The following is a 24,180-nucleotide window of genomic DNA, read 5'->3' on the forward strand; positions in this document are numbered from 1 at the left end:
GTCTTTAAGGAAACCATATCAGTTCGCATACAAGTTAAAAAGGGAGCAGAAGAAGGTGGTTTTTTACAGGGTCGAGACCCACGAGTCTTCATGCCTATAGCGCATGATATCACCGCTCCTTTTCTCTTCTTCCTATTTTACCCCCTTTCTTAGGCTTCTATACTTACAGTTATTGCTATATATATTTGGCGCGTACTTAGCATCTTTATAGCTAATAAAGCGCTTCCTGATCTGAAAAGAGTGACCCTTCACTTTCAGTGGAGCCTCATATTCCTGAGGAGCCTGTTACGAGAGGTAAAACCATTAGAAGAACAAAAATCAAATAATGCCTTTTCACAAGAAACTGTGGATTGTCATGTTACGATATGTCAATCATTCGAGGGTAGTGACTACTCATGTCCAATCTAGTTATTGAATACTGGTAAGTTTCATCTTTGAGAATTGGTGATATCATGGATCATGTTGATGACATGATAAAATCATCCAATTAATTATTGCCTCAAGAATTTTTATCATTTGAAAAAAGAAAAGAAAATAATCAGATGGAGTTTACCATGTCAAAAAGCAGAAGAATCGTGATTATTGAATAATGCTTATTACTTTGACATGTAATATCACCGATACATAAAATACTTTCTCAATTATTGCAATATTAGTCGAGCCCCACCATATTTTCTTATAGCCCAAATCAATTCATGAACTATTCAATGGGCGAATTTAGAGGCCTCCAAACCTTCCAAAGTCGCTTATTGACCCAACTCAACAAGAGAACTTTAAATGAACTGTGCCCCCCCTAAAGATTGGAAATTTCTTCAAAATCTCAAGATTTTGACAAGCTTAAGCAATTTCATATAAAAAATCGGAAAGTAAGAAATAAATCTTAGATAATGATCTTGATTTTGAAATGTGAAGTAAAGTCGAGATTATATTTCCAATTTGAGAAATATCATACTTCATACACTGACAAATGTACACTATTATTGAGTTCCTTACTACTTTGCCAATATTTTCTCAGCTGCCAATGTAATTTGTTGATTTTATTATTCTTATAAATTTACACTCTATTGACCCTAAGGAGACACTAAAGAAAGGTAATCTAATGTGTTCATAGTCTTAAAACATCCTTAAAAAAATTATTATGTTACTTACAGGGACCATCGAGCCAAAAGCTCATGGTTTTCGTACTTGTATTAATAAAGCATTTTTCTAACATGTTTTGACAAAGTTTTAACCAAATACATGATAGATAGTTGAAATTGACACGAATTATATTCATGGCAAGTTTATTATGATGCGTTTATATTTTAAACAGAGGAATTTTTAGACCCGTGAATGGCTGATCATTATACAATAAGATGTAATTTATTCTCGACCTTTTTAATTTAGGAAATATGAGGTTGCATTATGCTTCCAAACAAAATTTTAACTACATTTTATCGTTTTAGATCGCTAGCACATGGCCCCGAGATAATTTATTCCCCTGCAACACGCTTTAAACTGCACAAAATGCATGGCCATGCACATGAGAGACAACTATATTGAATGATCACTTTGCTTCTTTGGACTCAATCAACTTGCGATGGAAAGCTAGGGTTAGTGGAACTTTCACTTTAAGAAGGTAAGGACATGGTTCGAGTCTTGCACCTTAAGGTACATGGAAAAGAGAAATGGGTTCACCCAATCAAAACTTGTATAAATGTAGACACAGAAGTTTCCAGAATAAAAAAGTAATTGAAAGTGTCTCATTGTCTTTTGACTTAATCAAGTAACTTTTAATCGTTGATTGTATTAATATGATGATATTCCTTGGATATATATGTGCAATCCTGAAAATATCTTCACATCTTTCAAGATACAATTTTAGGAATATATTTGGAAGATGACTTCTTTCAAAAATATTACATGGAGTCGATTCCAAAGTTTCGATTTCCTTCTTCAATAAAATTTGCAATCACAATGAATGATATTGTGATAAAAAGAAAAAGAAAGATGGGCTTTTTTAGACGAGTTGATAGATGACCCCAGAGACAAAGGTTCGCTTTCATATATATATATAAGGAACAAATTACATAATTAAGGCCTTCTTTTTTAAGGGATTGGTTTTCAACTTCATTATCTCTATGAAAACTCTCAGGCTCTGCACTATGATAGCATTGTAATTGCTCATAAACATCAGTTTTCTAATGAAATAGAGTGTTAAAGTCGAAGAGATAAGGAAAAAAAAAAAACAAGAATAGTACTATGTATATCACTAGTTGTTCATGAAGAGATATGGTCGATTATGATTGAATCATATCTCATGTAATAGAATACCTCAACTACATATCGTCACATAATTTCAAAATCCAACATTGTAAACAAGTCATTGCATATGTAGCATTACTTCAAAAAAAAAAAAAAACTCAACATGCCTAAATAGGGAATAATTATTACATGAATGACTTTTGTAAGAAAGTGTTAGATACTACCTACTAGATTCATCACTTTGGTCGGATCCTCTATAGTTGGGCAGGGGAATTTGGCCAGATTCAATCCTCACGAGGTCCCTCACAAGGACCTCATAATGCCTCCTCACCTCCTCCACACTCTTCCCATCACCGACCGCTCTCGCCACCCTTTGCCACCTATCCGGAGTGTTCTCGTCGTACAAAGCCAGTGCCTCCTCAAACCTCTTGTTTTGCTCTCTTGTCCATGATGCTGCCATGTCAACTACTTCCTTAATAACCAAACGAGATGAGAAAGATGCAAGAATTGAAAGTCCCAGAAGAAAAAAGAACGACTGTATGATTTGTTGAAGACTCAGAGGCTAAGCGTTGGTGGTATGTATTGAGAGATTGCAATGATGGGGCTACTTATAAGCAAGGGAAGATGTGGGATTCTCTCCAAGTTGGCTTTTTTTTTGGAAATAAAATCGAAATTGAAGGATAGTAACAAGAAGATGTGATTCCCTTGATATAGGACAAGACAGGTAAAGAAGAATCATCGTTGCTAAAGTTTGAGAACTTTTTGAGGGATAATTCAATCTATGAAGCCCCATATCGGTGTGATATTTGTATTAGCAAGTGGGTTTGCTTGAGCATTTTATCAGCTTGGGTGGGGGTATTAGATCCCAATTCAAAGATCATAGATGAATCATAACAAATATAGATATGCTGAGGAAACCTATACTTTCCACTGCAAGCAAATAATTTTGGATTTTTATTAGGTCCATAGCTTGGTGAGTAGAGAAAACATTTCAAATGGGTGCGCTATCTGATTAGTATGCATACATTCAGAAGGTGCTACTAGGTGTATCCTCTATTGTCAATGAATGTATCCTACCCGTATCCAAATTTTTATTTTCATCCTAGACGTAAATATGAAGGGGACAATCGAGTGCCGCATTCTATGATCTCTCTAGGTAGTAAAGCAAAAACAAAAGGAAACTATAATCTCAAACTTTCGGGTAAACTTTCCCCAGATCTCTTTATATAATAAAGCAAACACAAAAGGAATCTTCAAGAAGGCACGCTAGCTAAAAATATAACGATTGTGTACTACAATGCAGTGGACAAAATAGAAATTAAATGTGAAAACATTAAGGAACATAAATATCTACTATCTAATAAGCTTTTTCTATGTCCAATTTGAATTTAAGCAATCTTCTTTGTCCTGAAATAATCTGAATCTGTTTCCTAAAATAACTCAAAATCATATCAGACTGTCTCTCTCCTTTATTCAAATTTTCCACTTTTTTAACACATTATAAATGAGTGCCATTCTTGCTAGTTACTATAAGAAGAAGAGGGTTCCTACTTTTAATGAGAGGAACCCCTTTATATTTCACTATTCACCTTGGAAAATAAATATCGTATTAAATTTCCAATACTAAAATATCCGTCCATAACTTTTTCAAATATTATTTTTTTTGAGTGGACTAATGTACTCTTAAAAGTCATCCAAAATCTCCATGAGGATTCTCTAGAATGCATGACAAAAATAAGATCTACCAAATTAGACGATAATAGAAGAGGTTCACTTGTGGAGAAGAGTTTTTGGTTATGGAAAATATATTATATTATATACATATATAGCATAATCTACTTCGACTTATGCAGTTATCGCTTGAAATTATTTAAGGGCCGGCTAGTTTAACGATGCCATGATTTTAATTTTCTGACCGTCTAACGGCAGCCACAACTTATATTAGAGGAAACCAGGACAATCCTTTGACACGTTTCATTAACTTTCCAACATTTCCTTTTTCTCTTGACTTAATTTAAAACTAGATGATTTCTACTAGGTAGCACCGACACGCGACACGACACAATACGACACGTCGACACGTCATTTCTTAAAAATAGAGAATTCCGACACGTTCCGACACGTTATATATTAAATAAATATTTTTATTTTTAATTAATTTAATTCAAATTCATAAATAAATAAATAAATAACTTATAATAAATTTACACTAATAATATTAATATCTAGTACTTTTATTTTTCAAAATAAATTTTTAACCCATTGATTTATTTTTTTTTTAGCATTACCATGTGTTAATAAAATTATTCAACGTTGGTTACCAAAAAAAAATAAAATTATTTAATGTTTACTATTTTTTTTAGAGCTAAATGGATCCCACCCATTTATTTCAGCTCCCCTTTTCTTCCCCCACCCCACCCACCGCCTGCGCCTCTGTCACTTCCCAAATCACGCTGCACGAGGTACGTTGCACAGGCTTTCTTTCTTCCCAAAGCCAGAAGCCGTCGACGCGTCTCTCTCCTTGGTAACACTTCCCAAAGCCAGAAGTCGTCGACGCGTCTCTCTCCTTGCTCTTCTTCCTAAAACAAAAACCCTAGCAATCGCTTTCTTTCTCCTCTCCCTTGCTCGGTCTCCACCTCTCTTGCTGCTGCCTCGCCTCCGTTGCGCCCTTTGCCATCGTAGCCTCGCGTCCAGCCCTCCATCGCGGTGTTGCTGTTTTCCATCTAGGCGTTGCAGTCGGCGGTCGCAGCCCTCCCTCGCCGTCGCTCGCAGTGTCGCCTCGGCTCTCTCACCGTCGCTTGCAGCATTGCCTCGGCTCCCTCACCCTTGCCTCCGCCCTCCATCACCTTCTTCCCTTCCCACCTGCAGATCCGCCCACAAACCTCCGGACACGCTCCGACGCGCGTGTCGAAAAGAGTTGACCACGTGTCGAAAACTCCGACACGTGTTGACCGCGTGTCCGAGCGTGTCCGGCCGTGTCCGAGCGTGTCCGACACGACACGGAGGCCCTCCGAACGTGTCCGTGCTTCCTTGGATTTCTACGCCCAAAAAGCACCAATCTGATAAGGAAACCCTACATATCCCAGAAAGTTAAAATCCTTAAATATGAAAAGAAAAGAGAAATTATACATCACGAAATAGATAATCACAAGTAAAAAATTTATCGTCACTAAGTGAAAAGAAATCATTAATGTCATTAGACATATTTATTACATTTCAAAGATGAAAAAATATTAAAAATGTTGGCTTTGCAACTAATGGCAAAATCATAGTGTATTATGACTTCTCATTTGTTTTGCTCAAATTAAATTGCTTTAGAAGGACTCTCCCATGGCCTAAAAGATTAGTGAAGTTGCCTTCATCACTAGTAACTTAGGATCGCATGGTGTTGTGATTATTTCATCACTAGCATCTTTAATTGAATTGTTCATCTCGTCCTCATCACTAATATTATTTTCATTAGAGAAGCTGCTTTCAACACGAAATCCATTCATCTAAACAAGATAAGAGAACAAAACTATGCACCATATGTCTAAATATATATTTACGAATATCAATTAAAATTAGGCATCAATGGACACCTCTTACTTTCTTGCAATCAAAGAAATAAGTACTAATGAACCTTTCTCCATGGTTATGTGTCAATCGATTACAAAAACCTAAAATAATCAAAAGTTTAAAGTATACTAAATATTTGCATTCTATTTTTTTTTAGTTATTAAATCTCTTTTATTTAGGAACAATATCCACCAAATCTTTTCTTTGGCCGGAAAATAATATCCACCATTTTAGACATTGTGATTGGATTCTTCATACATTACTTCTTGTTTGAATATTATCACTTTGATTTCTTTTTTTTTTTTTTTTTAAATCTCATGTTTTTTCCTTTTTAAAATAGTGGAAATCCCACCAATATATTGACAAAAGATTATGAAACTAGCAAAGCTTGTATGTATCCCGGTTCCCAACTTCAAAATTGGTGGTTGACATTCGATCGTCCAAACGGTCATGTACTCATTTCCCATTATTTAACTGGTCACAATTGTATTCCCAAAATTCCAAAGACTACTCAAAATTGCGAAAAATTATCTAAATAGTCCAAAACCTATGGTCAATTTAGTTCTAAACTTTTCAATTATGTAGTCTAGTCCTAAGCCTATCGTACGATGGCTAATTCAATCATAAACCTTTTAATTATACCAATTAAGTCCCAAATCTTTTGATGGTTTGTTAATTTAGTCCTAAAATTTTTAATGATTTGCCAATGTCGTTCTTTAGCAATTTTTAGCCAAAATTACTCAAAAGAGCTGTATTATCAAATTGTTAAAAAATTTAGGACTAATTTAGCAAATCGTCAACAGGTTTATAACTAAATTGTTTGGATGGGTTAGATTAATAAGCAAGGGAATGATTGCTAATTACATAGCTTTGTTTTGACCATTTCTTGGCTAACGTATTTTAACACCCGGTTTGATCTTGTTGAGTAAGCGACGAAAGTCTGGGTATCTCCAATATTCTTTTTCAGTACACTCAATTTCCTTCTGGTGGATCTCAAAGTTTTGAAGATATATCTTCAAGGAGTTGACCGGCATGATGATCAGTTTAAATATGGTGAATCTGTGCTCAAATCACATTATTCCCACTCAAAGTAATCTCAGGGTCGTGCCCATCCATACATTCTAGGGCATTAGTCAAAACGAAAGGTTTTTGGACACCACGTACTAAAACAGAATTTTTTAGTCTAGGTTTATGTTTGTCTCAAGTGCTAATTGAAGGAATTTTCTCCAATTAGGTCTTGTATCCCGGTGACAAACATGCATGTCACCAAAATCACCTCCCGCTTCCCTTCCTCCCTCTAAATCTGAACTAAGGCTACACTTGCTCTACATCACCGCAACCTGGAGTTTGCCCTGCCACGTTGGAGCTTTTTTTTTTTTGTCGAAACGTTGGAGCTTGAGGGAGCATGATGAAGGCATGGGAAGTTGGTTTGATGGCGGCCCTTCTAGAATGGCCATGTTTATAATAAATTTCCTCCTACCAATCTTTTGATTGATGGATAAATATCAATTGCATTTATATTTTGTGAACTTCACGTTTAAGAGATATTCACAATTCGTAACTCAACGATCTAAAATGTGGTTGAATGGAAAAAAAACACCTTTTTTTTTCTTAATGGGTTCGTTTTTTTGTAAGACACATACTTATCTAGGCATGATGGTTCTAAAAATCAACAAATCAGAGCCCGAATTGGAGGAAAATATAGCACGCGAGTAAGTAAACACATATCATAGCGTACTGATTCTTCTGCTGCACATTTTGTGCGGACAGCACATGCGATCTTATTACGACGTCAGATTTGATCATGATTGCATACATTCCTCTTTTCAGTGCATCGCCTTTTAAACCCACCAACCACAGTAGATACACTGAGATTTTGTCTTTTCTGAAGCTCCTTTAAGCAACTTGGGATTTACTTATTCCTCTATATTCAGGGGACAGGGCTATTATTCTGCCGCATTATTGCCTTGTGTTGATGCTGGAGCAACATATGAAAGAGGAAGGCCGTGGAAGTTCTGCTCTCTTTACCAGACCCGGAGTATCTCCTAGGCATCTATCTAATCGCCCATTAACTTGTGCTGTGTCAAATAAACTTCAGGTGACATGATTGATCATGCAATTGGACACGGTGAAGATATGTACGCACCCCACAGACAAATTTTTGGATTGACGAGATTCCTCTCTATCTTCCCTCTTTGATTATAATTAGATTTCTAGAATATTAAGGTGAGGGTTGCATTTGCTTATCGGGAATAATTAAGAAAGGGGTTGAGACCTCCATTATTATTATTTTTTTTTGTAGTGTTTCGTGACCTGAAGAAAAATGAATGTGGTGAAACATTAGAAATGGAAGAGACTTGTATTATTCACTGAAAAAAAAGACACTAATGGTGGGTTTCTACCGTGTTTCTAGTTTCTCAAAATATTATGTTTCAACTCTGTTACTAGATATTGTAATTCAAACATTTTGTGCCAACCTAATTACCCTCTACTTCGACTCCTCTTATACATGTCATTCTTACTAGCTCATTCCAGATGACCAAAGGGCTAATATGCAGATCTAGTAAATATGTATAAATGAAGTGGTGAACTGTAAATGTTTTTTTTTTTATTTATTTGGGGGGGGGGGGGGGGGAGGGGGTTGAGGTTAGGTAGTGTCTGGATTAGGTTTTGTACAACTTGATTGGTCCACCTTCCTTGCAATCTTAGGGGGCTAATGTGCAGATCTATTAAATACGTATATTAAATGAAATGGTGGACTGTAATTTTTTTTTTTTATTGTTTGACGGTTAGTGGTGTCTGGATTAGGTTTTGTGTAACTCAATTGGTCCACCTTCCTTGCAATCTTAAGGGCTCTCACACTCCTTAATAGAGATTTTATGGAGCACATATCTAAATTTGAAATTTATATCTGAATCGCACAAGTGCACAAAACACAAAAACAAAAATTTTGAGTTTCTTCAGAAAAATAATTCAGAAATTTTAATTTTACATCTTATGGATGAAAGGTCATCCTATATTATATGTATAATATTCCATAGATCTCTTATCTTAGGGAAAATTATCAATAAGTCCTAATTCTATTGCACATATGCCAATTTAGTTCAAAACATTCTAATTTTGTAAATATAGTCCTAAGCTTTTTGAAGATTATCAATGTAGTCATTCCAGCCAAAAAATAATGACGTGGATGATGGCTGTCCTAGTGAAATGGTTGTGGCCCTTAGTTTGGGCTATAGTTGTGTCCTCCATTGGACCCAAGTCACCATAACCTCACTAGCATGTTGGGAGTTAGAAATCTGTTCCCAAAGACAAATATGCTCATGCTATGGCTGAAATTTGTGATTTTATTAAAGATAGTGCGATCCTCTTTTCTCACACAATCACTTTAGATGGAGTGATTAGGAGTGACTGGATAGGATGCAAGAAATAATGATTGGTTCAATTGTAGTTTGGATGCTTATGAAAGAAAAGAAAAAAACGAACCTAATTAGGTCATTTCATATATAGTTGAAGAAGAGAAAAGAGAAAAGAATGGAAAGATGTCTAATTTATATCTCCATGGCTATTTTGTTCTTGTACTTCTTTATTGATAAAAAAGAAAAATGAGAGTTAACCTCAGTAACATGGCCTTTGCCTCGGTAAAGATTTGCTATAATCAACAATTAACTCGTGTTACAGAATGTTCCTTAAAAAAAAATCGTAGCATAGAAAATTCATTTTGTTCACTGATAAAGGATTTATAAATTTATTGGAAAATAAAATAGATGTCACGAGGACAAATAACGTAGGATTACAATATGGCAAAGAAGCAAAAAATACATGAGAAATGAAAAATCCACGAGAAAAAAGATATATGGGATTTGAGTGCACCGACTCTCCAATGCAAGTTGCAACTTTAGGTCCTTTTGGTTTTAGTCCAAAAAAAAAAAAAAAAATCTAGGTCCTTTTGGACAATTTTATCGGAATCTGCGAAATTGCGCCAAATCTAAGATGACCAAAAAGCGAGAAAATCTCTATCATATGATGTCACTTCCGCAAAGATTTCCATCATGGGATTCTCTGTTTCCACCTTATAAAAACATGGGGTTGGTCTTTCTCGTTCCTGCCACTTCGCCTCAGGCCAAGTTTTACCATACTTTAAAGCCTTCATGGTGAATCTGAACCTGAATTTGTGTAGAATTTTCAGCCATTCAAGCTTCTTCTTTACTTTTAATTTTGTATGCCAAAAAGCCATGGAACAGTTGGGGGCAAGGTGTCTTCTTAGGAACGTGGTCCACTTCAGAGGAAAAAGAGAGAGGTACCGCCACTTGAAGCGAATCTTGACGTAAAGAAGATGAATTTTTTTAGTATTGAATCTTCTCGGAGAAAGCATTGGAAGGATCGTTCTTCGATATGGAATGTTCCCAAAGTTGAGTATTCGCGTACCAGCCAGCGAGGAATGCACCGTATCTTGTGCTCGAGGTATATGTTCTTAACATGTTTGACCTAATTCTATTGGATGTATGGTCACTGGTGATTTTATCTACGCATGCTGGTTAGCTCTGTTTTACTCTAGTTATGGCGATAGATCAGACTATTTGTCTCTTATCAAGAAGTGACCGAACAAGTTGAGTCGCTCCTGCTCAGCCAAAGCATCATCAATATGTGATCGTCTTCGAGTATGAATAAATAGATCTTGATTACACTATCTCTTTTCACGAGCAGCATGTGAGCAGCGAGTCCAGTGGAACGTTTTAAGTATAATGTACTTCTTAGACTTCTACTACATTCAAAGAATGTTTTTTGTGACAGCAATAGGACCAATTCATGATGTAGCTCGCTATACGGAATCGAATTTTCACTGCTTCATTGTATCTTACATGATAGATACCCAACCAAGGCACTTTGGTACAGAACAACTTACAAGATATGGGAGCAGATGAACTTTTTAGCTTTCTGTAGGATGAAAGTGTGCTTTGTTGTAGAAGCAGAGAGTAGTGAAGCCAAGGTGATTGGCATTATGAGCTACTGCAACACTTCTAAGTTGGTAATGTTGCATGTGGATGGATTTGGCAATTCAGGCAGAGAGGAGCATATGCTGTCCAGTAGAGATTCGGATTTGGACGATAAGGGCTCTATATTCTCTTTATAAATAAGCAATTGAAAACGAAAGACAGAATTGCTTCTCACACATTACCTGACTTGACAGATGAGAAATGGGTTAGTGAATTCAGCTGGTTGGGCGATCTCGAATGGTGGGGGGCTGCCTTGAAACCTTGGCTTTCTCTTTTGATTAGATTTTCTTTGCTTTGTAAAGATTTTAGTCATTGCGAATTTTGACTTGAGATTAGTTTGCAAAAGGATAAAAAGAAATTGGTATTACATTTTTGCTAGATACACCAGAGGAATTTACACCTTGTGAGGCCCCGAGACCCATTCAGTTGTGAACACACCCGTAGCAGGCCCAAGGAGCGAGCCAGGGAGCGAACAACACAGACAAAGTACTAATCTTGAATGGACAAGGTGCATAAATGTTCAGCCACACTTCACTCTAGTCTAAGTTCTGTGATGTTGCGCATGATGTAGTCTTTATAACTGCATTGTAGATCGATTTGGTAATTTTATTCTTCTACAAGAATGAAATCTTAATTCTTTGCTGAAATCAGCATTTATAGCATATTCTTTGTAAGCATATCATTTTTCAATTCAATAGTATTCTCCTTTTATAAAGTCATTCAGTCTCTTCAATTCCCCTCTCTGTTGCTGTACCACTGCTTGTACTACATCCACGATTGAGATCATGCCGACTATCTTTCTGTTAATAACTGGAACATGTCTTATGTGGTGCTCTGCGACAAACACAAAGTTATGTTTTCATGGACTCGCATAGTAGCAAGTCAAAAAGAAATAGACTGGGCATTTATACTGCAATAAGTTGAGTACCTGTCATAAGCTGCATTGCTTTGAGGATGTTCGTATCAGATGAAACTGTGATCAAGTTATTCTGAAAAGGAGTAATCATAGAAGGCAGTTCAGATATAACTAGTGTTTGTTGTATCACCTGAAAACGTATGACAATTGTGAGAGGGCCGAACTCACCTCGACAGTCATGATCTCCCCAACTCTTGTCTGCTTCGAGGACCTTCCCTGTGCAATTATCTTCTGCAAATAATCTGTAGAATTGCTTATATGACATCAGATTCTTGTCAAATAGCTTTTTATTCATGAAATTATTGTTATTTCTTGAACCTTTTTTTTCTATTCCCTCTTTAAGTTTGTGGCTGGGGAGGGAAGCTGATGGTATTGGAGCTTCCAAAGTGTCGAGTTGACCTCAATGAATATATACACAATATTCCATATAGCACTCATATTTTTTTTTTTTTTCAATTTCTTGTACTTGACAAGATTGTGTGGACGAGTTAGATTAGTAAGCAATTTGATGAGTGCTCAACTATGTCATCTGCAACTGTACAGAAAAAAAAATTACTGGGATCACCTCTTTCTGTGATAATTCCTGCAATCACTTGTTCTTCTCCTGGCTTTAATACAACCAGTGACCCGATATTGTTCTGAGCCATCTGCCTCATTGTCATGATGTTATTCGCAAATCACATGTATATCTAATGCACAAGAAATTTCCTACAGCGGGATGTAGAAAGACATACATTCTTGACCGCATCGTAAACGGTGTCATTGGACTGGCATGACAGCCAAGTCCCGGTTTTTTCTTCGCCCTTTGTCATTAGGACATCAGCTACTGTCACATTCTCGAGACCCTTTTCGCGGATGTCTATAGAGGAGGAGACAGATCCAAAACGAGAGAAGATGCTATCTTTGCTGGCTGTTACTCTCGCGTGCCAATCTTTCGGAATAGCCTTCTTGAGAGTCTCCTGGCAAGAACGGATGGCACGGGCTAGTCCTTGCATTTTGATACTGTTGATTTGGATTTAGCATAAAATTCCAAAGATATTTTTCACCGAAACGACAATATATAGGCAATCTGAATGTTAGAAAGCTAGCACTAATAATCAAACTCGTTGAACTCATTCCTAATTGTTGTCTAGATTAATAGGAACAAACAAAGAAATTTCATGTTATAGAAAGTCTAGATTGTCATTGGCTCATAAAGATCTGATAGATTTGGTTAGGAAACCAAAATTGACGAGTCGAACCATATATTCAAGAAGTCTAGCAATTTGATTGACAGAATCATTTTTGACATTCTTTTTATTGAAGTAGAAGAGTATGTAATAGACTTCTGATGCTGCGTTGGGTAGAGAAAATTATGGTTAAATTAAACTTAAAACTGCATTTATGCTATAAAAAAACACGCTAATTCCTAACACCGTTATTATCGGTTGGTGCATAATAAAGAGAGCACATTTTAGACATCAAACATACCTTGTAAAGCCTTGTAATCTAGACAGAGTCCTGAAGATTTTCGATTTCTTGCCCTGTAGTATTTCCCTTTGAAGAAGAAGAAGCAACTAATTTGATGCATGAACTGAAGGACGCGTGAGGTTTAAATTGGTCAAAACAGAACCTACTTTGACGTTTTCAAGATTTGCAAATAAAGTGCACCTTTTCTCCAGAATATCTTGTGCATGTCGTTTTACGTGCAGGTGAGTTTATATGAAGTTCTTTTCTTGGACGAGTGGGTGAAGACTTAGAGATTTGGGTATTAATAGCTTGCTTCTCCATTCAGGCATAAGCGCATGAAGAAAGCATTACATTACGTTATTATCATATTGATCTGTAGAAAAAGCCATGAGACAAGATGGGCCTGCACAGATAGAGAAAAGAGGAGGGGGTCTCCTTGGGCCTCCGACTCGTGTCCGTACTTTGATGGGTCATCTTGCTCGTATGATCAATGAACGCGTTTTAGTTCTCTGCTAACTCTCTTCTCGTGGTAGATAGCATCACAGGACGCGACTCCATTTGTCTTCTCCTCTCCCCGATAAGTCATCTTGGAATATTCACGTCTCCGATCTGGGCCTAATCCAAAGCTAGTGGTATCAATGATGATTGGGCACGTTCCAATGCTTCACCAATCATTGACAATGGAGAATCATCTCCAGCACTATCGAGATTAGACCGATTCCTAGTATGTTGCATAGTATCCTCTCAAATTAGCGACAAGAGAGTTTTACGGGGTGTGCCAAAAAGATGTTTTGCTGGAATTATTCCTACAATGAAATATCTTTAACTGAAAGTCGTTTTGTGATTTTATTAAAAGGAATAAGGCTTTATTTAAAAGTCATGATAAAATTCAGGATATTATTTATATTTATTTTAATTTAGCATTTGGTGCTTACTTAAGACAGGATAAAATTTGATATCAAAGAGACATATGATAAATATGGATAGGAATTTTAAAATCTAAAATAGGAAAATTATTTTTCTCAAAATAACAAATTTCATAAATTAACAAAATTAAAATTATATTTATATATAGGTAATATTTGAATTCTAATATAAGAAACTCAAAATAACAAACAATTACAATTTAGTCTTTAATTTAATTTGATTTAATTTATATACATTCGAATTTAATTCTATCTTATAATGAAAATTCAATATATAAATATATTTATATTTATTACATATTTTATAATTATTTTAGCATTTTAGGTATATTTGTAAAGTTTACTATTTAATAAAATTTTATTAGAGAATAAGGGAAGGGAAAGAAAGAAATAAAAACTAAATTAATTAAAAAAGAAAGGAAAATAACATAAAAAAGCATATAAACAAAAAGTACGCAAGAGTGTCGCAAGAGATTTTTATCATATCCATTTGTAAAATTTTTGGTTCATGTATACTGACATGCTATTTATATCGAACAATATAAATAGTATGATGTGAATATATTTGATTTTAACACTGCAATCACAAAAAAAATGGATAGGACATGACAAAATCTTTTGATTTCATATCTTATCCTATCAAGTCATATCATAATTAAAAATTCATACGACCAAACGTAGCTTAAGGATTTATGCCAATTTCGGACAGAGGATATCTCATGGAATAAGGAAATAAATTTCTTTTATCCAAATAACACCGTACAATCTTAAATCAGGTTGGAATTTAATCAATGACAAGACCTAAGAGTTACAAGCTTAGTCTTGAACTATGTCGAAATTCAATCGACAACACAGATTGATGATTTTGAGATACAACGGCATAATTTAATCAATGACGTATCATGATAAAGAAATCTGTTGGAATCCAATTAACGATGGGAATTTGATAGCTATATTTAAGGAAATTTGAAGTGTAATAAAAGAACCAGACGAACATGTGGCATTGCCATTGATCGTCACGTAGACGCCTTTGTATTTGTCAATGACTTAGAACATATAAGATGATGTCCATGCACTATGCACATGACTGCTCCTTAACTTGGCTTATATATTGTACATTTCTCACCCTTGTGCCAAGCACGTGTATGGAGCTCACAACACAACCTTGAGGAGGGGTGATTAGGTTGTCTTAGAAAACTTGACAGTTTTTTTTATGGAAATTAGCTAATACTAAGTAAAGATTGAGTCAAGATAATGTTTCAAAGGTCGTAATCATTTTGTGTGCTTATGAGAGTAAAATAGTAGCATACAACAATATATAGTGGTTCGGCTTTATTCCCAAACATATGTCCACTCTTCAGATTAACATCAATAAGTTGGACTAAGTTGCACTAGTAATCTACTCAGACAATTATAATAGGCAAGCATTGGTCTTATTACAAGATAGATCACACTATTAGTACCCACCTACTCTTACTCTTGTAAACTTAATCTAGAGCATAATTACTCAAACAACACATACAAAATTCAGTGAAACACTTGGATGAAATCGTATTGCTCGGAACATGACTAGATGCGAATCTTTAGATAATGTTGTTCTTTCTCCCTTGCTCGGCTTCTTAGGTTTCTTTTTTTTATATCCATCTCCAATCAATCCATTGGAAGAGAGTCAAAGGAGTAAGGAGCCATTGGAGATGCTGTTGAGTTGCTATCTTAAAATATAATTTCCCTTACAGTTCTTTTTCCTGAATATTTTTAGTCTACCTAAGAATAGCAATTGCCAAGGTAAGCATGGAGCTCGCACAAATACACTCACAAGCATTGCAGGCATTTTGAATACAACAAATCGTGACTTTTACAATGTCAAAACAGGATTTTAAAAATGTTTGAAAATATTTAAGATTGAGGAATATCTAGGCTGTGGAACACATTCAATTGCCAAGGCTAGCTCGGAGCTCACATAAATGCACTCACAAGCATTGCAAGCATTTTGAATATAGTCTAAACCATGATTTTTCTTAAGCCAAATCGAGTTTTCAAGAAAAACTTTTTAGAAATCGTTATTTTTTGGGAAATATCACTTGTACCAAAGCATTTTTTGAAAGATGCAATTTGAAAAGGCCGATTGTTTAACAATAAAGATCAAAGCATTTAGAACAATTTTCATGGAGATGGCATGGCCTAATTTCATGCACAAACTCCTAAAAGGTTTAACTAAACAATCACAATTATATTTATATCAGGAAATTTTCAAACAAGCGTATAAGGACAACAAAATTGAGTAATACCTAATGACAATTTGGCAATGAAAAAAAAATTCCTAACATGCATGGCATGATGACAAACAACTTTCATGAAAAAAGTTTTCTCAAACAAATACACATGATTTTACAAAAATCAAACAACAAGCAACAACACATCAGAAATTTACCAAAACAACAGGACAATTCAGCTAACGTCATGAGGATTTTTCCTATCAAAAATTGTCTAAAAATCATCAAATTTACACACAACATAGACAACATGATGACAAGCAAGTTTTATCCAAAGGCCAAGTTCAGATTCTAAATAGAAAAAATGGAACAAAAATATCAAATATTTGTCCAAATAGGGGTTAGAATAGGGGTTTGAATTTGATCACTTATTCAAATTATAGTCTGACTTTGAAAAAATGGAAAATTGGTCCAAACGATGAGCGATTGGCATGAAATCAACGGCATTAGAAACTTTTAAGCGTTTCTTACATCTTCCTAGAAGAGCTTGAGTCCAAAAAAGGTTAATTCTATATCCTAAAATTGAGATCTCTAAAAGCGTTTGCATCAGTAATTAAGAAAACGTAATGTAAGCATTCATTAAAAAACCTTAAAATCACTCAAAGATGCACAGACATCATGAAAAAATCACGTAGGACTTAAGATTGGCCGCGACAAAATGTTTGGATAATCATCTAATCCTAAGTCGGCATGCAAAATGTCATACAATTTAAATGAAATTATAAGATGATTCATGATTCCTAATGATATGCTTGAGAATTCTAAGTGTGCTAAACACTTTTTGTGAGACAATTTAATGTGCAAGATGATACTCAAAGAACATGACCTAAACACGTATGCAAACCTTGTAACATGCGGTTCGATTATAAAAAAAAAGGCATGATTGTAAGATTTGATCTTTAGATGACTCAAACAAGCATGGAAATGTGCACATATGATAATGTTTCATTTCAGCATTAAGTTTATAGAACAAGCCTGACTTTAGCCATCCTTAAGACATGCATAAATCCTACCAAAAATCTCACATACAGAGCATACAGTGATGAATATTTCTTGTTAAGAGATCAAAACTCCATTAAGATCATATGAATCGTGGCAAAAATGACAAAACAGACAAACTATATGTCCAACACATGTTGCTACAATACTTTTTACTCTAATACATGCAATTGATTCACATTTTCAATGTAAAAAACCTTGCAAAGCATGCACCAATTGAACATCTATATCATGTATTTCAATTATCATGAAGGATTTGAAACCAAATAAGTGCATTTATGGACTTAATTTCATCAAAACAAATCTCGGATCGATGTAGGACAGATTGACCTATGTCTAGATCTAAGAAATTTTGACATAGCTAAACATGTCTAAAATTTTTGAAACAAATACAGGACATGTACAACACTTGTGTGAAAATTTTTTATGAAGAAAATTTATTCTAGAAATCAACACAAAAATCATCACAAAAATAGCAAAATCAGAGATTGTTATGGAACAGATTGACCTAAGCCTAGATCTAAGTAAATCTGACTTAGCTGAACACATCCAAAAATCATGAAAAAATTACAGAAGATGAACGAGATGATTTTTAACAAAAATCATGAAGAAATTTTTGTCAAGAAATGATCATGAAAATTGGCACAAAAATAACAAAGTTAGAAGGCGGAATAGGATCAAAACAAAAAAAAACCTAAACCACTGCAGAATTGTTAATCTTCGGAGGTGTTTTTGGAGGGCTAAAAAACATTCTTTTTGGGCGTACAACCTATCATTTCGAAGCTCGGGATGTCTATTATCTAATTCTAACAGGACTTGAGCTAAAACGAGGTCGTTTCGGATCTTGTTTTGGCCAAAATAGTAACCTATGTATAGGCCTATGAAAATGACAGATTAGGCTCAAAATCATAAACATTTGTTCACATCATCAACAAATCATTGCAGCATTCATACTCAGCAATCTTAAGCATGTAAAAGCTCATAATCTTGAATCCTAGCCCTGATCGACCAACTTGATCTCGCTTCATCGGATTCGAGTTTCGAATCTTTACCCTCATCGCGATTTTCGTTGATTTCTATCGTGATTGATCGGATCAAGTCGCCGGATCATGATTGGGACTCTAAGAACCTATATTAGGTCACTATGGCTTGGATCAGGACCAATCAAACCACCGGCTTAAGGAGAAAAAGGAAGAACCGGTCCAAAATGGACCGGCCTTGACTCGCCGGCAAAGATTGGGCCGTCGATGAAGATTTGGCCACCGATCTAACCTCCTCTGTCCACAGCAAGGTCAAGGACCCCTGCTACAATAGATCATCAGCAACTCAAAGGCTTGGGAACTTCTGCGACTACCGGCTCGAGTCTAGAACCAAAACTTAGAGAGAGAGAGAGAGAGAGAGAGAGATCTATTTAGGCAGGATTTTGGAGGGAGAAAAGAGGGAAAGAGAGGTTGAGGAGAGAGAAATTTTGTGCAAATGAACCCCCATGCTGAAAATAGAAGAGATTTGACTTATATACCCCCACATTAAGCGATTTTGGCCGTCGGTTCGACCCGATGGTCGAAATCTCGATCCAATGGTCAAAAATCCATTTCGAAGGCTCCATAATGATCTTGAGGTGTTGGGTAATTCATCTATTGGATTCGATTTGCAAAAACCAAGCCAAAATCAGGAATTACGTCAAAATGTCTAATTAGGGGTTAATTTGCAATTTGACAAAATTCGAGGATCAATTTATAAAATTTTTGGAAATTAAAGGTGTAGAAGTGAAATTGGGAGTGAGAGGGTTCCATAACCAGTGGCCGGAGGCCAAGAACCAGTCGGAAAGGGCTTCAACCAGCCAGTCCCGCTAGCGGCCAATCAAATTGACCGAATCGGTTCATTATGGGTAAAAGATTTATGCAATTTGACCCCTAAAGACCTAATTGAAAAGGAATTTTATTTTATTTTTTTTATGAAAAAATTGACTAATTAAGATACAATTAAGCTAATTAAACCTTATGAACGTGATCTAGGGGTCTTTTATTGGTCTACTTGAATGATTATCGTGGAAAAAAATGAGTCGAAACCATGGGTGCTTTGAATTGGGCCTAAAGGGCTAAAATGATAAAATTTGCAATTCAATAGGCAAAATTGCAAATGAACTAAAATTAAACTCAGTGTTACAATTGCTCTATCTAATGAGCTACTCATAAGTAAGATCACTTACCACATTCAAATTGACCTTGAATTGAAGTGTTCGAGCTTAGGTCAAAAATGAATCTAAGCTTAATATTAAAATTAGACCTAAATTTATGAAATTAAACCATAGCCATGAATAGGTCAATTCGAATTTTGTTGATTGAAGCTTAATTGCTTGACTTTCTAATGCTTGGGAGGATAAAAATCTTCAAATTGATGAGTTCTTGTGTGAATTTCACAAAATCGATCTCAAATTGGGACTTATCTTAAGAAAATGAGTGAGAAACAATCGTTTGTTTACAAGTTATGAATGATCGATTTTGGTCCCCTAATTAGGGCTCAAAATGGAAGTTCATATTTTGACTCGATAAATCGTGAAATTGAATGCTCAAACATATTTAAGATAGTCCCTAAGCCAAATGTCAAAGAAGGAACTACACTTAATTATTATTTAAATAAAAGTAATTTCATTTTTGGTTGATTTAGAACCTAAAACTGAAAAATTCATAAATCAAGGTTCTTAATCGACTTTTGTGAAATTTTTGACACAAAAGTCAAATTGACATTAAAAGAAATGTATTCGTGCATTTTTTATTTTTATTTTTTTTGGTCAAATGTTTGACCAAAATCGACAATTTAGTTGACTTTTCCTAAAAGATTGATTTTTTGGTAAAATCTTTGAATTTTCAAGAAATTGATTTGAAAAAAATGAAATTAAAACTAAGCGAAATTTTTTGGGTAAAAAGTCAATTGTTGATACGGGGTTGACTTTTTGGTCAAGGTTGATGTTTGGTTAAAGGGTTGACCAAAAAGTCAATCCAAAAGTCAACCGTTTGACTTTTCAGTTTTTTTTTTCGTTGAAATTGAGCTAAAAAATGCTTAAAAATGACAATGTAAAAGAAAGAAATGAAAAACAATATTTTTGGTCGAGAGATAGGGTTTTGTTGCGATCAAAAACCTAAATCTCAATTTTTTACTTTTAAATAATTTGTCAACAAAAAATCATGTGTCAATATTTGCCCTCTTTTGAGTTAGAGTTTGAAGAGGTTCCACTCAAAGACACAATTGATACCTGTAATTTTTAGTCATATCTAGAAATAGAAAAAGATAAAAGCAATGACATTTGGATATTTGGTTAGGGACATAACTGACACTTACGTTTACCCATTGGGATATCTGAACTCTTGTTGGGGTTTATTCACTCTGTCTCTATCTCTCTCTCATGGAATGGAATGAAGGAAATAAAATTACTAAATGAAAAATGTATGGTTTAAGGATAACCACTAATCTAAAGATAAGATTCAAGGATCACCCAAAACTTAAAAGACAAGGTTTAAGGATAACCTAGAACCTAAAGACAAGGTTTAAGGATAACCTAGAACTTAAGAGACAAGGTTTATGGATAACCTAGAACCTAAGAGACAAGGTTTAAGAATAACCTAGAACCTAGGAGACAAGGTTTAATGATGACCTAGATACTAAAGGCAAGGTTTAAGGATAACCTAGAACCTAAGAGACAAGGTTTAAGGATTACCTAGAACCTAAAGATAAGATTTATGGATAACCTAGAACCTAAGAGACAAGGTTTAAGGATAACCTATAACTTAAAGACAAGGTTTAAGGATAACCTAGAACCTAGGAGGCAAGGTTTAAGGATAACCAAGAACCTAAAGGCAATGTTTAATGATAACCTAGAACCTAAGAAACACGATTTAAGGTTGACCAAGAACTTAAAAGGACGAGATTTAAGGTTGACCAGGAACCTAAAGACAAGGGGTATGGTTTAGGGTAACCAAAAGCAAGAGTTATGATTTAGGATGACCAAAGACCAAAAACAATGATATGGTTTAGGATGACCAAAAATTGGTTCACTAAGGAACAAATATTTTGAAAAAGGGTTTCAAGATTGTTGGAGAGCCAATATTGCAAAACGATGTTGATTGCCAAATCCCTTCGGAGAGAATTTTAACAAAATAAGATTCAATTAACCACCCACCTAAGGGTTAAGTCAAATATGCCAAGTGGAAATATCCTAATCAAGATAGGTCTTTCACACTAACTCTTAAAAATGGCTTTTATTCCCAACCATTGATATGGGAAAATTATTTAAATCTCACTAGAAAAGTTTCACTCAACCTGTGTTTAAGGCTTTCGGAAATGTTTACAGTAAATACAATCCATTGATCAAAAGATCTTTTGAAGGGACCGTAATGATGGCCTGGTCATGGGCTTAGACAAAGGGTATGTACTTTGAGGTCAAGAAATGAATATTTAATCAATATTTTCATCAGGTTTATAAGTTAAGAACCTTGTAGATAAGATAGGATTGCTTCCACTCCTTCTAGCAATAGCTCTTATGCGACACTCTCATTTCAACTCAAACCATCCCAATTGGAAGAGACTTCGGATAAGGGTTGTAATGTTGGTTCGGGTGAGTCTTAAAAAGGCTTGAAAAACTTTTAGATATCGAAGGTTTAAAAGTGAGTGATTATCTTGGCATCATTACCATCAGACGACTTTTCAAAAATTTGACTCTTGAAATTGGACCTATCTCGAGAGTCCTTTTGATCATTTGTCTTCAGACATGAGGGCTTCGCTCTCTGTTCTAATGACATTGCTCGCCATACATTTTCTTTTGCAAGGCTTTTCTTTTGTTTTTCAACGGATGATCTTTTGCATGACCATTGATTTTGCTCTTCTTTACATTTTTTTTTTCATGGGCATTGGTCTTTTACCAGGCACACTGCTTTTTCATGCCCCTTAGTTTTCATTCTCTTTTGAGTATCTAGGATTCTCGAGTGGCATTTATAAACTTGACCAACGTTTTTAATTTTATTTGTAATTCACATGCCTTGCCCCAGTGTGGGGAGATAATCATCACCTTGGGTTATGAAAGAATTGCATAAAGCTCAAATTGGCTAAACAAAAGGTAATTGTGTTTGTGGTGGTGAATGGAATGCTCTTCGTCACTTCGGGATGCTTCGAGTTTCGATAAGAAATCACTTGAAACTAGCACAAGAAGATTGATTCAAGTGAAAGCAATAAAATCTTTCTTAAAATTTTGCTCAATAATTTTCAACCAAGACCCCCTATTTTGCCCTAATGTGGGGTTGTTCTTGACAGGGTTATTGTGGAAATGCTTCCTATTTGGCTCAAAGTGGCTTGCAAGGGATATTAATAGTGTTTGGGATTGAGAAAGGAAATGCCTTTATCATCTCAAATCATGTATTCACTGTGAACGAACCCTATGCCCTAAGACATGGTTCTTTTCACTCAATTCTCTTAAAGAGTGTATAAGGATGTGTTGCCTCTCATCATTTTAGGCACTTCCACTTGGCATATTTAACAATCCTTTTCGGGTTTTCCAAAGCACACTTTGGTTAAATTCAGCTCATTGGGAAATGAAAATGTAATGAAATTTGTTTGAAAAGACATGTTCCCTTGACCTTACTGGGGAGGATTTTGAAAATAAGGTTGAATAAAGTTTGTAGATAGAACGAGCTTTACTCAACACAGGGGTTCACTTCTAGAGTTCTAACTGACTCTTTTGGCATTCTAAGGGACAAGGTCACTTCTAAGTTCTAAAGAAGATTGGACACTTTTTGAAAGTTTTGCATTTCTAAGATCAACCTACTATTGAAAGGTAGAATCTTCTTTAGAGATCCTGCAAAATGAACAAACATGTAGATGCAATATGTATGCATGAGATGCATGATGCAAACATCCTAAAGTGGCTCGGATTCAATCCAAAAGCAGCTCAAAGACCTTTCATTTTATTCATGGATAATACTTCTTGATAGCATCAACATTTACAGGTCTTGGCAATTCTTGATCATCCATTTCTACAAGAATTAGTGCCCCACCAGGTAGCACTTTTCTTACAATATATAGACCTTCATAGTTTGGGGTAAACTTCCCACGAGGATCTGGAATGATAGGTAAGACCTTTCTCAATACAAGATCATTGATCTTGAAATGTCTTGGCCTAACCTTGCAATTGAACGACCTAGCTACTCTTTTTTGATAGCTTTATCCATGACATAAGGCTTTTGCCCTTTTTTCATCAATCGTATTGAGTTGTTCAAATCTTTGTTGAACCCATTCAGCTTCAGAAAGCTTGATTTGAGAAAGTACTCTCAGTGAAGGGATTTCTATTTCCACGGGTAATATAGCCTCCATCTCATAAACCAATGAGAATGGTGTTGCCTCGATTGAAGTGCAAATTGAAGTTTGGTAAGCAAGAAAAACATATGGTAACTGATCATGCCAATCACAATAATTTTCCACCATTTTGGCTAAAAGCTTATTGATGTTCTACTTTGTTGCTTCTACAGCTCCATTCATTTGTGGATAGTAAAGAGAAGAGTTTAAATGGCGAATGTGGAATTCTCTAAGTAATTCATCCACCACCTTGTTGTTCAGGTTTGATCCATTGTATGTGATGATCGCTTCAAGAACTCCATATCGAGTGATGATATCATGACGGATGAACTTTGCCACCCTCTTTGTGGTAACATGGGCATAAGAACTGGCTTTAATCCATTTGGTGAAGTAATCAATGGCTACTAAGATAAAATGGCGTCCATTTGATGCTTTAGGATTAATTGGTCCGATGATGTTGATGCCCCACATTGAAA

General features: G+C 35.3%; 2 protein-coding genes across 2 annotated transcripts; both read right to left on the reverse strand.

Moving 5' to 3' along the window:
• Positions 1 to 11,490: 11,490 nt before the first annotated feature.
• LOC139881622 (CBS domain-containing protein CBSX3, mitochondrial-like) lies at positions 11,491 to 12,710 on the reverse strand. Its single transcript, XM_071866068.1, has 5 exons — positions 12,450 to 12,710; positions 12,281 to 12,362; positions 11,884 to 11,957; positions 11,728 to 11,788; positions 11,491 to 11,633 (listed from the first exon to the last, which is right to left on the reverse strand). The coding sequence occupies exons 1-5, from the start codon at positions 12,708 to 12,710 to the stop codon at positions 11,491 to 11,493; spliced, it is 621 nt and encodes a 206-aa protein (XP_071722169.1).
• A 10,610-nt stretch (positions 12,711 to 23,320) lies between these two features.
• Positions 23,321 to 23,833, reverse strand: LOC139881619 (uncharacterized). The gene is made up of 2 exons (XM_071866065.1): positions 23,584 to 23,833; positions 23,321 to 23,469 (listed from the first exon to the last, which is right to left on the reverse strand). Exons 1-2 carry the CDS (start codon positions 23,831 to 23,833, stop codon positions 23,321 to 23,323), a joined length of 399 nt encoding a protein of 132 aa, XP_071722166.1.
• Between the last annotated feature and the right edge of the window lie 347 nt (positions 23,834 to 24,180).

This window comes from Rutidosis leptorrhynchoides, unplaced genomic scaffold, assembly GCF_046630445.1.
Source record: "Rutidosis leptorrhynchoides isolate AG116_Rl617_1_P2 unplaced genomic scaffold, CSIRO_AGI_Rlap_v1 contig177, whole genome shotgun sequence".
In the NCBI taxonomy this organism is placed as follows: domain Eukaryota; kingdom Viridiplantae; phylum Streptophyta; class Magnoliopsida; order Asterales; family Asteraceae; genus Rutidosis; species Rutidosis leptorrhynchoides.

What these genes read in the sequence shown, in the direction of transcription:
- LOC139881622 (XM_071866068.1), bottom strand. Translation starts at nt 12,710, where the DNA reads ATGCAAGGACTAGCCCGTGCCATCCGTTCTTGCCAGGAGACTCTCAAG. An exon ending in GGGAGATCATGACTGTCGAG is followed by an intron (nt 11,789 to 11,883) that starts GTGAGTTCGGCC and finishes ACTCCTTTTCAG; the next exon opens with AATAACTTGATCACAGTTTC. An exon ending in AGCAATGCAGCTTATGACAG is followed by an intron (nt 11,634 to 11,727) that starts GTACTCAACTTA and finishes TGTTTGTCGCAG; the next exon opens with AGCACCACATAAGACATGTT.
- LOC139881619 (XM_071866065.1), bottom strand. Translation starts at nt 23,833, where the DNA reads ATGGTGGAAAATTATTGTGATTGGCATGATCAGTTACCATATGTTTTT. An exon ending in AAAAAGGGCAAAAGCCTTAT is followed by an intron (nt 23,470 to 23,583) that starts GTCATGGATAAA and finishes CTATCATTCCAG; the next exon opens with ATCCTCGTGGGAAGTTTACC.